General features: G+C 50.0%; 1 protein-coding gene across 1 annotated transcript; it reads left to right on the top strand.

The window, feature by feature from the left end:
• The first annotated feature begins 1,402 nt into the window (after positions 1 to 1,402).
• Positions 1,403 to 13,427, top strand: PTGES (prostaglandin E synthase). The gene is made up of 3 exons (XM_049896547.1): positions 1,403 to 1,610; positions 5,024 to 5,106; positions 12,101 to 13,427. The coding sequence occupies exons 1-3, from the start codon at positions 1,482 to 1,484 to the stop codon at positions 12,348 to 12,350; spliced, it is 462 nt and encodes a 153-aa protein (XP_049752504.1). The 5' UTR covers positions 1,403 to 1,481; the 3' UTR covers positions 12,351 to 13,427.
• The last annotated feature ends 487 nt before the right edge of the window (positions 13,428 to 13,914 follow it).

Below are 13,914 nucleotides of genomic sequence, written 5' to 3'. Positions count from 1 at the left end.
CTAAGGGAACAAGAACCTTGCACAAGATCTCTGCCTTTGCCAAGGTCCCTGCTTTCCTCCCACCTAGAGCTAGGACTAGGGGAGAGCAGGGGAAGGTTTTGAGGTGAGAGATTCAAAGAATCTTAGAGCACAAACTTTTCGTTGATGCTTTTCATTGAAAATCAATGGTTCTTTTGGAAAGATCTTATAATGAACAATCAAACCATTTGTCTGGGCAGGAGTCTCCCAGAAAAGTAAAGTGATGTTAAAGAAGACAGTGGAATCGTGTATGAGTTTCCTGTGGCTGCTGTAACAAGTCACCACAAGTATAAGTGACTTAAAACAACACACATTTATTCTCTTACAGTTCTGCAAGTCAGAAGTCCAGAATCAGTTTCCCTGGGCTAAAGTTGAGGTATCAGCAGAGCTGGTTCCTTCTGGAGGCTCAGAGAGGAGAATCCCTTCCCTTGATTTTTCCTGCTTCTAGAGGCAGACCCTGGTGGTATAGTGGTTAAGAGCTACGGCTGCTAACCAAAAGGTTGGTGGCTCAAAATCCACCAGGTGCTCCTTGGAAACCCTATGGGGTGGTTCTACTCTGTCCTATAGGGTTGCTATGAGTCAGAACTGACTCGATGGCAAGGGGTTTGGAACGGGTTTAGAGGCAGCCTGCATTCCTTGGCTTGTGGCCCCTTCCTCCATCTTCAAAGCCAGCAGTGTAGCATCTTCTCTCTCTCTGACCTCTGCTTCCATCCTTACATCTTTTCTCTCTCTACCTCCACTGCACCTCTCTTAAGGACCCTCATGATTACCTTGGGCCCACTGGGATAGTCTCCCTCATCTCAAGATCATAACTTAAACCCATATGCAAAGCCCTTTTTGCCACGTAAGGTAACATCTCCATAGATCCCAGGGATTAGGAAGTGGACATCTTTGGGGTGGGGGTGGGGGGCATTATTCAGCCAACCACAGATCTCAAAGTCAAAATCATGTAGGTATGGCTGTGGTTCAGGTGTCCAGGCTGAGTGTGGGGGCAGGAAATTCAGCTGTCATGTCCACCACCTGGTCTGACACTTGGGGAGGTGGGCACAACAGCATCTGTCACGTGGGAAGGACCGAACAGGTGTCTGGCCTTATTGCACCACAAGAAGGCGGACACTTCCATTATCCCCATTTTACAGATGAGGAAACAGGCTAAGGATTTGCCAAAGAGGGATGGTCCAGAGCCAGGGGCTATGTCTGGGACACATCCAAGCCCTGTGTTTCTCCCAGAACCTGGGGGCAGAAGTTGCTTCATCACAGGCGATGAGACGAGGTTGGTCTGAACAGGAGGGGGCTGGCAGACGGGTCCCGCCCTCCCTCTGAGAGTGGGCGGTGCTGATTACCAAGAAGGTTCCTTCAGCCGCTCTCCCCGCCTCCTCCGTGCACTCCTGCAGGCAGGCGTGCTCTGAGACACTCAAGCCCACAGCTGCACGCCCGCTCCCCGGACCTCCCGGCCGCCAGAGATGCCTCCCTCCGGCCTCGCCATGCTCAGCGGCCAGGCGCTCCCGGCCTTCCTGCTCTGCAGCACGCTGCTGGTCATCAAGATGTACGTGGTCGCCGTCATCACCGGCCAAGTGAGGCTGCGGAAGAAGGTAGGGACGCTGTCGGGACCAGGCAGGGAAAACTTGGCCGAGACTTTTTCAGGATCAGAGTGTGATCTGGGCTCCGCTCCTCGTTCCTCCTGGGTCCTTCCGCTCTGGTCCTCCGTGTTTACCCAGCCCACACCTTTTTGTCTTTTCTGGTTTAAGAGCATTTTACTCTGTTGGGGAACTTCCAGGTGAGCTCTTGGCACGAGACTCGACAGGCTGGCTGCGGAGCGCTGCCTGCTGTCTCAGGGAAAAGCAGGTCCGGGAGGGTGGAGCGTGGGGAGCGTGACAGCATAAAGCCTGGATTTTTTGGGTGGAGAGGGAACTGGTGAAACAGGAGCCTGGGAAACCTTCAAGTGGAAATTCCCACCTCCGCGGTGAGTGCTTCTCACAAACCCACTGCAGCGCCCAGGGCGCAGCCAGGCTCCCTCGGAGTTTTCGGGACGAATTTCCTCACCAATCTCAATCCCTGGACAACAACAACAACAAAGGGGAGAGAAGAGCAGGGCTGGCCAGCGGGAACTGGATAACGATAGACGGGGGGCTATAGGGTCGCTATGGGTCGGAATCGACTTGACCGCAACGGGTTTGTTTTTTGGGGGAGAGGCGATCGGAGGATGGGCTGTTGAATTCACATCCGTGAGGTTGCAGGCGAATGCCTGGCCAGTCCTGTTAGAGAGCCGCGAGGCCCCCGTCTGCGCTTGATGACCCTCCCTGGTATTTTAACAGAGCAATCCTTTCCGCACACTGTGCTGTTTCTCCACCTTTGTCCATTTCAAAGGCTGGCTCTGCCGTCCGGTGTGGGGTGGACACTGGGGAGGGGACGCCTTGGACTCACCCCCGGCCCAGGTCCCAGCAGGGTTAAAGGCTGCCCGAGGGAAATGATGCCCACCCAGTGGTCATGGCACATTGATTGGTTCTGACTTCTCCCTGCCTCGGCCCATATGGGGACCAGCATACATGCATCCAGCAGAGACGGCTGCATTTATTCATTGAGTCCTTCCTGTGTGCTGGGCACAGAGTTGAGCGTTTAATTCTCACAGGCCTTCAGGGGGCACATGCACCTCGTTTTCCAGGTGAGGAATCTGGGGTCAGAGAGGAGCCATGACTTGGGAAGGTCACATGGCTGGACTTGAACCCAAGTGTCTGGGTTCCAGAGCTCACTTCCTACTGCGGGAGGGATGCGGTTCTGAGCAGCGCTGTGCAGGGGTCAATGGCTTTCCTTTTAATGTGAATTTGAGTGCCCTTCTGCTGGATCCGTGGGGAAGTGGCAGGAGGAAAGCTCCTGTCGGGGACACCTTACCCTCAGTGTGGCTCCTTCTTGTTCTGCTCTTGGTGTTCAGAGGCAAGCAGGAAGGAGCTGGGCAAGCAGCACAATGGGAGGTGACAGATGCGGGCTCTGGCTCCTCCACCTACCACGCTGTGACCTTGGACAAGTGTAGTTTCCTCATCTGTAAAAGGGGGATCACACCACCTTCCTTGCTGGACTGCTGGGAGAATTCAGTGCCTGGCACATAGCAGAGAGTCCACAGGTGTTAGTCCTTGCTATTGCGGTGTGCCATCGAGTCCATTCCAACTCAGAGCAGCTCCATGTGATGGAGTAGAACTGCCCCGTAGGGTTTTCTTGGCTGTAATCTTTACAGAAGCAGACTGCCAGGTCTTTTCCTGAAGAGTTGCTGAGTGGGTTTGAACCACCAACCTTTCAGTTAGCAGCACAGGGTTTAACTGTTGCACCGCCAGGGCTCCTTTGTTACCCCTTACTAAAAAAAAAAAAAAAAAAAAAAACCAAACTCGTTGCCATCCAGTCAATTCTGACTCATAGCAACCTCACAGGAGAGAGTAGAACTGTCCCATGGGGTTTCCAAGGAGCAGCTGGTGGATTCAAACTGCGAACCTTTTGGCTAGCAGTCGAGCACTTAACCACTGTGCCACCAGGGCTCCATAGTCCTTACTAAAAAAAAAAAAATTTTTTTCTTACTACTTATTAATAATTTAAAAAACCAGCAGCAGCCCCAGATCCCTTCCTGGGAGTGCATCCTCTGCCCCACCTAGAGGCTACCAGGGCCCTTCAGCCAGCGTTGTGGCTGGCCCCCGGCTGGGCTGACTGGTATTTGAGTTCTGTCTGCAGGGGTGAGCAATCCTACTGAACTGTGGACTCCGCAGGTAGGTGCTCCCAAATGCTGAGGCCCTTTGAAGTGTGTCATGGGTCCATGGACTGTGTGCGGGGCCATCAGAGTTGGTGCTTTCCTGAGTCAGGGGCAGCAGAGGGGTTTTGGGTGTGTGGGTTTTGATCCTGACTGTGCACAACAGCTGGCCCCAGGCTGCGGTCACCTCTGGGGCAGGGCAGGGGCTGGGCCACCAGGCAGGACAAACCAGTGCTTGAGGGGCAGCTAACACACACACTCATGGTCAGAAGCAGCAGGGTTTGGCCATCTGATGAATACTTTAAAGAAAAACCTGCTGCTGGGATTCAGGTTCGGTGGTGGGGAGGGTAGGTTGGCTTTGCCTGGATGCCGGCAAGGTGTGGCGGAGCACGAGAGGTGGGTGTGGGCTTTCGATGACCTGAGTGTGACCTTATTCACTGGTTTCCAAAGGGAGAAACTGATAATCCACTGAGTGCCCGCCTTGTACCAGGCGTTCTGTGAAGGGCTTCTCTAGTTGTCTCCTTCATTTTTCACAGGGTAGAATAGTTTCATTTTATCCCAAGTTTACAGATGAGAAAGCTGAGGCAGAAGGAAGTTCAGAAACTTCAGTTACTTAGCTCAGAGCTGGGGTTCAAACCTAGGTCTGTTAAGGCCTTCTCAGTGTTCTTACGGCAAAGTTCAAATTCTTAAAGTGCTTCCGAGATTCCTGTTGGCCTCTACAACTTCATCTCGGTCCTCTGTCCCTCGCTGTCTATCTATCCTCTAGCCACACTGGCTCTTCCAGTCTTCAAACATGTCTAGCTTCTTCTGACCCCAAAGCCTTTGCATGCACTATTCCTTCTGCCTAGAATTGTGCTGCTCAAACCCTCCTTTTGTCTGGTTAATGTCAATATATCCTTCAAGCCTCAGCTTAAACGTCACCCCCTCAGAGAATTGTTCTCTGACCCCCAGACTCAATCAGATTTCTTGTGAACATTCTCAAGGCCAACCCTGTCTTCTCCTTCATAGTATTCACCACCTGTGGGCTGGCCTGGTCCGTGGGTGATTCCCCTTCAGACTGGGAGCTTCACAAGAGTAGGGACAGGAGTGCCTTGCTCATGGTGAGCCCCTAGCACTTGGCAAATAGTAGGAGTTTGTGGACGCTTGTTGAACAGGTTTGTGTGTGTGACTTACCAACTGCCTTGCCATTGTAAGTGCTGTCCGAAGACAAAACACTGACCCAGGTGACCAGGCTGGCCATCTCGTGAACAGTAACTCTCAGCTGATGTGTTTCAGGCTTTTGCTAATCCCGAGGATGCCCTGAGACATGGAGGCCTCCAATATTGCCGGAGCGACCCAGATGTGGAGCGCTGCCTCAGGCAAGTACCACTGGGCCACAGGCCTAGCCACTGCCTGTCCCTTTAGACCCTCGTCTGGATACCCAGGGGGCTGGGGTTTTCTGCATTCCTGATGCCCTCAGACTATGTTAATAGATTAAATTTCTCATTAAGTTTGAAAAAGTAATACGTGCTCATGCATATCTATCATAAAACCTGCTTCCCTCCCTCCCCAGCCTCCAGCCACTATCCAGTTCTGCTCTCCTGCGGCAGACACTGCTACCAGCATCTTCTCAGAGAGACTGTCTGCATTTACAGACACATGTGCTATGCTTTTTTCTTTTGACCCCAAACCATCACCTTGTACTGTGCTTTTTCCACGACATAGTGAGGCTCACAAAGGAGCCTCTTTTATTTTATCAGTGCTACTAGTCTAGTTTTTATGGTATTTACTCAACGGCACTGGGTTTTTTTATGGTATTTATGGAGCCCTGGTGGCACAGTGGTTAAGAGCTTGGCTGGTAACCATAAGGTTGGCACTTCAAATCTACCAGCCGCTCCTTGGGAACTCTAGGGGGCAGTTCTACTCTGTCCTATAGGGTCGCTAAGAGTCAGAATCGACTCAGCAACAACGGGTTTGGTTTTTGGTTATAAAACCCATAGTATTTATGAATTACTCCACTGAATAAATGAACCATAATTTAGCTGACCAATTCCCCTTTGAAGGACATTTAGGGTCTTTCTAGTCTTTCTCTGGAGCCCCTGAGCGGAACAAACAGTTAATAATGCTCAGCTGCTCCCTGAAAGGTTGTACGTCTGAGTCTACCCAGTGGTGCCTCGGAAGAAAGACCTGGCAACCTACTTCTGAAAAATCAGCCACTGAAAATCCAGTGGAGCACAGTTCTACCATGATACACACGGGGTGGCCATGAGTCGGAATCAGCTCTACGGCAACTGGCTAGTCTTTCTCTGTTAGGAACACTGCTGCACCCAAACCTCTCGCATTGGCCCTTGTGTGTTTGTGTGACAAAGCTGCAGGCTGCAAGCAAACGGTATGACATATTACCAGATGGTGTACAAATCTACATTCTCCCAACTGGTGTGTGAGATCTGCTCCCCACGTCCCTGCCAACTCCATGTATCGTCACACTTTTCGATGGATCCCTGCTAACATGATAGGTGAAAATTTATGTCACATTTTAGCATTACTTTGCATTTCTTTTATTCCAAGAGAGGTTGAACATCTTTTCATATACTTAATATCCTCTAGAAAGTGAGAAGCAATTTTTCTTACTATAAAAATCAGAGAGCTCACTGCAGACAATTTGGATAACATTGAAACTACATAGAGGAAAAAAAGGAGAAGCATTCACAATCCTGATCACTGTCAACATTTTCATCTCCTTTTTTTTTTTCTTCTGTGTCCAGATAGTTTTCATACAATTAGGTGGACGTTGTATACCCAATTTGGAGTTCTGATTTTTTCCGGTTAACATTATTTCATGAGCACTTTCCATGTCAGTAAATATCACTCAGAAATGATTCTTAAAAGGTGGCTGCATGAAGTTCCACCAGTGACTGCACAGGGCTGCTGTTAGCTGGGGAGGGGTAGGACAGGGGACAGACTCTCACATAGTTCTCAACACGTTCCCATGTGTCACAGGCAGAATGGGTGGTACTCCATTATTTAAATAATAGAAATTCTTTTCTGAAAAGAAAGTCTGTTTCTTTTTTCTTATGGTTTTCTTGGCCATTGAAAATAATGTACATACTTGTGGTTTAGAAAACTATGGAAATCTGTAATTCCTTGCTATGCCGCCTTTCTAAGAGAGCCACTGTTAGAATAATACGTAGCATATGATGTTCATTCGTTCATTAATTCATGAGCACCTACTATGTGCAAGGCACTGTCCTAAGCACTAGTTGTACATTAGTGACCGAAATAGAAAAAGTCCCTCATACCCTAACCCATATTACCGAAAAGAAACCCAAACCCGTTGCTGTCCAGTTGATTCCGACTCATAGTGACCCTATAGGACAGAGTAGAACTGCCCCATAGGGTTTCCTAGGAGTGACTGGTAGATTCAAACTGCTGACCTTTTTGTTAGCAGCTGAGTGCTTAATCACTGTGCTACCAGGGCTCTGCTAACCCATATTGGTGACCCTTTATCCTACCCCTCATCCTGGCCTGCTTGACTCTCCTTGGCAGCAGAGAAAGACATGAGGACGAGTGCTGCCTGGCTGTGGCTAGCCCAAGGCAGCTCACACCAGCCACCGAAAGGATGTGTTTTGCCTTCTTCCAGGCTGTGGGGTTTCTATGTAGCCATATTGCTTGTGCAGAAGAGGCCACACGGGCTTACAAATACTTGGTTTCCTGGCTGCAACCATGTCTGTGAGAGACAACAGACTGGGGCGGTGTTGAGATGTGTCCATGTACCCAATACAATTTTTCTTTTGAATGAAATGACCTATCATCTACAGATGTTGTTGTTAGCTATTGTCGAGTCGGCCCCCGACTCATGGAGACCTCATACACGAGATGGAACTGTTGTGTGTTTTCGTTGGCTGATTTTCATAAGTAGATTGCCAAGCCTTTCTTCCTAAGTAAAACAAACAAACAAGCAAAAAAAACAAACCCATTGCCGTCCAGTTGATTCCGACTCATGGTGACCCTGTGTGTTACAGAGTAGAACTGTTCCATAGAGTTTTCTTGGCTGTAATCTTTACAGAAGCAGGTCACTAGACCTTCCTTCCATGGTGTGGCTGGGTTGGTTCAAACCTCCAACCTTTAGGTTAGTAATGAGCGCAAACCATTTGTGCCACTCAGGGACCTATTCTTCCAAGTACTGGTGCTTAAACTGTGGAAATTCAATTTATCACTTTCTGAGCACCTCTTATCTGATAATGCTTCATATGCATTTGCCCAGCATTATTAGAGACCTACCGTGTACAGGCCATGCCAGACCTGGGGGCCCCTGGGGGCTCCTCCTCTGCTGCCTAGTTTCCCAGAACCTCATGGAATTGAGGAGCTGAACTAGGAATCACATGTCCTTCCATCTACTACCGGAGAACTGGCTGGAACCTGAGAGGGAGATCCTTGGAATCAAAAGTTAGTTAAATATTGGACCAGTGTTTATAGTCCGATCACAGAGCCACTTTTCTGTCCAGGTAGAAAACATTTAAGTCTGGTTCCTGGAGCTGTAAGCCTGCCCTGCAGATTAGCACAGGCTGAACCCCAAATGTGAGTCCAGCTTTGGGAGAAGCTGGGCACCAGGTCTAAAGGAGAATGATGAAACCCAGACGCCCTCCTTTCATGACACCTGGTCACGTCTCCTGGCAATGAATGTTCTGGTCAAATTCTGGGGTCATGAGTGTGAACCACAGTGAGGTGGCAAACACTCCACCCTAGCAGAATATTCCTGATCATTTGGAGTGGGTAGACTTAATCTGAGTTAACTGGTTTGCTAGAAGACTGAGTCCCAAGATAGCAGCACTAGAAGTCCCCTGGATATCACCCAAGGTATTTGTTTTGTTGATGGTAAATCAGGCCCAGAGAGGGAGAGAGACTTGCGGAAGGCCACAGAGCAGATTAGTACACAGCAACCACCCTTTGAAGAGTGTGCCTCTGATGAAGAAGCGAGTTTGCCAAGGCCACACAGCTCATCACCATTAGGTTGCGATTAAGCCCAGGCGATTTGAGACTCCAGTTAGGTCCTACCCACTCTGCCTCTGCAGGAATGCAATTTTACCATATTTTACACCTGTCTTTAAAACTAAGCAGTCATTACATTGTATCAAACCTGAATTCAAAAAAATCTCCAAGGTGGATAGTGCGCAGGGCTGAGTGAACACTCCTGAGCTGCGAGGTGGGGAGACCCGGGGAGGGGGTCACTGCCAGCCACTGTATGGATCAGAATGCCTGGGAGTACCTTGAACTCCCCATCTCCCCACCGCTGTCACGGGGTGCAGGAAAATGCAGCTGGTGTTGCAATGTCTGTTGTGGGTGAGTGGCAGGTCTGATGTTGCAGAAGGCCATACAAGTCCAGTCAAGTGGGAATTTGGTTTGGGTGACTTTTCCCTTTAAAAAATGGTTGTTATTGGAATGACACATTTCATCCAAATGTCTTCCTGGTACGTGACTCTCTCCTGTGGCTCGCTTCAGGTCCTGGGGGGAGGGAGAGATGACTTTTCTTTCATCATCCCTGGTTTCCCCATTCCTCCTGGTCCCTGGCACCACTTGTGGCTTTGTGGGAGCCCCACTGTGGTTTGGGACAGACCAGAGGGGGCGGGGAAGACAGGGCCAGCGCCAGGGGCTGAGGATCAGAGCCTCAGGTCTTTCTCAGCCCCAGCTCCCAGCCACCTCTCCTCTGGCATGGCTGACCTCTGAGTCACTGCTGGCTGCTAGGTTAGGGAGCAGGGCTCAGCACCTGTGTCATGGTTTTCTCAAGGGCGGCCTCTCCCCAACTCGCGGTTCTGCCCTGCACGTCTGCCATGAGCGTCTGTCGTCCTCATCCCTCCTCTCCACTCTGTGTTTTTCTCCAATGTCTGGGATTTGGCCATGTTTGTGCTTCACCTGTATTGTGATTCTCTTATAGTTTTCTTTAAAAATGGACTGACCCTGAGGACATACATACACACTTTAGGGAAAAATATCTGAATGAATTTATTTCATATGGTAGTGATGCTTTTTCAGAAACTTTAAATAAATATATAAGTATTTTTAAAAATACTCATTCAGGTAGCACCTAAAACTATCCCGTGCATCACCTGTGGTAGGCAGTCTATGTTTGGGACACACCAACTTAATTTAAAATAGTTTTTCTGTGACAGCCCCTCCAATCCGTCTGGGGAGAATATATTCACAGCTCCATTGCCACAGAACAGAGTGATTTTGAAGTAACACTTGTGGCCTCTCCCCCTCTCCACCTCCCATGTTGTCCTCCACACAGGAAGGTGAGGGATTTATTTGATTGGGGAATTGGAATGGCCCCAGTAATCGGTCTCCCCCTCTGCTCCCTGTGGTCAGAGTCCCTGGGTTCAGCCAAGGCTGCCTTTCTCTGGCGTGGCAGGCAACAGTCTTCCCCACAGCAGGGTGGGCTCCAATCCACTGCATACTCACTTACCCATGGCTGGGTCCCAAGGTCTAGATTCAGGGGTAACGGGGAAGGAAGACTCATGTTGGCCTCAGGATGTGAAGATAAAAGCACCAGCTGCCTGTTCTAAGTTTGGCTTTAGAAAGACCCAGGCCCTGCTAGGTTTACAGGAGCTTTTGTACATGCAGATTGAATTCTAGACTCCTTATCCTGCTTTACAACAAGGCCCTTCTCCTCCTCTTATCCTGCCTCACTCCCTGTCATGTATCACATTTCAGCCACATAGGTATCTTTTCTGTGCTTTGAACATACTACGTTCATTCCCACCTCAGGGCCTTTGCACATGCTGGTCTCTCTCCCTGTAAATTTCTTTTTCCCCTCATGGTCGCTCCTCAAAAGCTAAACTGTGTTTTTCCCTGACCACTCTCACCCCAGTCACACTGCAAAGTCTCCCACAGAGTAGGGTTGCCAAGTGCTCCAGGTGCCCTCCCCGGCCTGCCTACTTTCTTTCAGTAAGACTGGAACACTACAGCCCTTGGCTAAGACTCTCCTTGCGAATGGGAGGAAAGAGGGGATCTCTGTAGCAGGTTGCTATGCAGGGACTGCTAGACTGGGCCTGGCCAGTTGGCTCAGCATTGACAAAATGCATTCCAGCTGGAAGGCCTGGAGAAGGGGCTTCTGTGTCCAGCAGAGTCCTCTTGCCTTACACATGTGTCCTGTCCTTGGGGGAGGTCATAGCCCAGGCACTGGGTTCCTGTTTATTTGAGCTCCCAACGTGGCCATCTATGGCTTCAGTCACTTGCTCAGTCTCTAATTTATGGGACTTGACCTCTCCACCCTCCGTAAGGGGAGCTGACTGTTAATAGGGGTCATGGAAAATGTGAGCCAACTCTGAGTAGAAGCGGGTGCATTTTATTTCTTGGTCATTTATTTATAGCAGGGTTATACACAGGCCCCCACCCCCCACCACACACACTTGATTATTTTAAACAAAAAAAGAAGTAGGATAGCATGAATGAAATGAAGAGCCTCTCCCGGGCCTGGCAATTGGTCAGCTCCAGTAAGTGGAAGCTATTTGTATTATTATCTCTGGAGCAGCGTGGGGAGTGGGGGCTGATGTTTAGGGACAGAACAAGACAGAGCCAGGTTCTCATTTCAAATGCATGCTCTTAGATTCCATCCTATTCCACCTGGGAAAGGACCCTCCCCTCAGAAAAAAAAAAAAAAGGCAGTTGTTGAGTCCATTCTGACTCATAGTGACCCCATGTGTTGCAGGGTATAACTGTGCTCCATAGGGTTTCAAGGCTATGACCTTTTGGAAGCAGATAGGCCACCTCCGAATGGGTTTAAACCACCAACTTTCAGTTAGTAGTTGAGTGCTCAGCCATTTGGACCACCCAAGGACTCCAAGGAAGGGCCCAGGTTGCTGCATTTGGAAGAAAGACAGACTCAGGCTTGACTCAAAGAGGCCCTGCTCTGGTGGCAAAGAGCAGACACTTTAGTCAGACCTGGGTTCAAATCCCAGCTCTACCACTCACCAGCTCTGCAAGGTGTTTAACCCCTCTGAGCCCCACTTTTCATGCCTGGTGTCCAAAGGCCAGAGGGCAAGATGGGGGACAGCGTGGCAGGGCCCAGCACCTGGAGGGTCCTAGACTGTGGTAAGAAAATCCCAAACCAGCAGCTATCTTGATTCCTAGCCCATTAATCAGGGACTTTGTGTTCTCAGCTGCTTGTAGGCATAAAGCTTGGAGCTGCTGCCCCTACTTCTCTCAAGGATCTCCTTGTCATGGCTATGTGTGGACTTGAGGGTCTGGTGACCCTGAAATGATCCCCAGTGGTGTGGGCCCCTCTCAGGGCAGAGGTCCTAGCTTTCGTGGCAGTCTCAGAAGGGCTTGTGGCCCCAACGCTGAAGCTTGGCTGACCGTACCCACTTGCCTTCCCAGGGCCCACCGGAATGACATGGAGACCATCTACCCCTTCCTGTTCCTGGGCTTCGTCTACTCCTTTCTGGGGCCCGACCCCTTCGTGGCCCAGATGCACTTCCTCCTTGTGTTCGTGGGCCGCATGGTGCACACTGCGGCCTACCTGGGGAAGCTGCGGGCACCCACCCGCTCCTTGGCCTACACCCTGGCCCAGCTCCCTTGCGTCTCCATGGCCCTGCAGATCCTCTGGGAAGCAGCCCGCCACCTGTGAGGAGCAGCGCATGCCTCCTCAGCCCCCAGACCACGGGTCAAGAGCTGTCCCATGGCTTTACCTGGGGGACTTGGCGTCCCTTCAAGATCGTGGTTTCCTGGCAACCTGCTGAGTGTGTAGACCCCTGGGCTCAGCAGACCAGCATGTGTGCATGTGTGTCAGTGCATGTGTGCACACGTGTGTGTGTGTGTGTGGTTTCTTAGCTCCTCGAATTCCTGGATGAAGTGGCCAATTAGAACCATTTTGAGAGGGCTCATCAAGATTGAGAGAAAATCCTTCAACTCAAATAATAGACTATTAAAAACATCACTCCCCCTCCCTCCCTGAGGAGTAGAAAAGTAAGGGGAGACTCAAGTTCAAGATTTCCAAACCTAATCATCATCAGAATCTAGGGCTAAAAAGGGAGGCCTCTCAGACCCAATCCCCTGAAATTTTGGCTCAGATGGTCTTGGAGAGAGGGAGAAAGAGGGACTGGGCATCTGTATACTTAAAAGGCTCCCCATCTCGGCCATCTAAGATGCATCGATGAGTCTCAGCCCACCTGGATCAAAGGAGAATGAAGAACACCAAGGACTCAAGGCGATTACGAGCCCAAGAGACAGAAAGGGCCACATGAACCAAAGACTACATCATCCTGAAACCAGAAGAACTAGATGGTGCCCGGCTATAACCAATGACTGCCCTGACAGGGAACACAACACAGAACCCCTGAGGAAGCAGTGGGATGCAGACCCCAAATTCTCATAAAAAGACCAGACTTAAGGGTCTAACTGAGACTAGAAGGACCCCGGTGGTCATGGCCCCCAGACCTTCTGTTGGCCCAGGACAGGAACCATTCCCGAAGCCAACTCCTCAGACATGGATTGAACTGGACAATGGGTTGGAGAAGGATGCTGGTGAGGAGTGAGCTTCTTGGATCAGGTGGACACTTGAGACTATGTTGGCATCTCCTGCCTGGAGGAGAGGTGAGAGGTTGGAGGGGGTTAGAAGCTGGTGAAATGGATACAAAAAGAGAGAGTGGAGGGAGGGAGTGGGCTGTATCACTGGGGGAGAGTAATTGGGAGTTTGTAGCAAGGTGTATATAAGTTTTTGTGTGAGAGACTGACTTGATTTGTAAACTTTCACCTAAAGCACAATAAAAATTATTTAAAAACAAAAAAAAGACTCGCCATCTGAACCCCAACAATTGCCAGGCCTGGAAGCCACTGGCACAGTCCTGTCTAGATGGAGGCCCAGGAATGGGGAGGGTGTTATTTTGTGATTTCTTTTATGGGAGGAGTTTAGTGAGACAGGAGATAGAATTGTATGCCTTTATTCCCTTTTGACACTGTCCTTGCCCATTGCTCTGAATTCCTTTGCTAGATCCTTCTCTCACTGGCTCAAGTGTGAATGGAGGGAACTACAGGCTCAGGTGTGGATGGGAGGATTCACAGTAGGGTCAGCCTTCCCTTCTGGAGCCTTTAGTTGCTCCTATAGGCTGTCAGTCGAGATCAATGAGCTTTGAATGACCAACCACTGTAAGGAACTTCCTGGCTCCTTCAGTATCTGCAAGGTTTGAAAACCG

The sequence above is a fragment of the Elephas maximus genome, chromosome 9 (assembly GCF_024166365.1).
Source record: "Elephas maximus indicus isolate mEleMax1 chromosome 9, mEleMax1 primary haplotype, whole genome shotgun sequence".
Classification (NCBI taxonomy): Eukaryota; Metazoa; Chordata; class Mammalia; order Proboscidea; family Elephantidae; genus Elephas; species Elephas maximus.
Note: the sequence above shows the minus strand (reverse complement) of the source record. Positions and strands in the feature narration are given on the sequence as shown.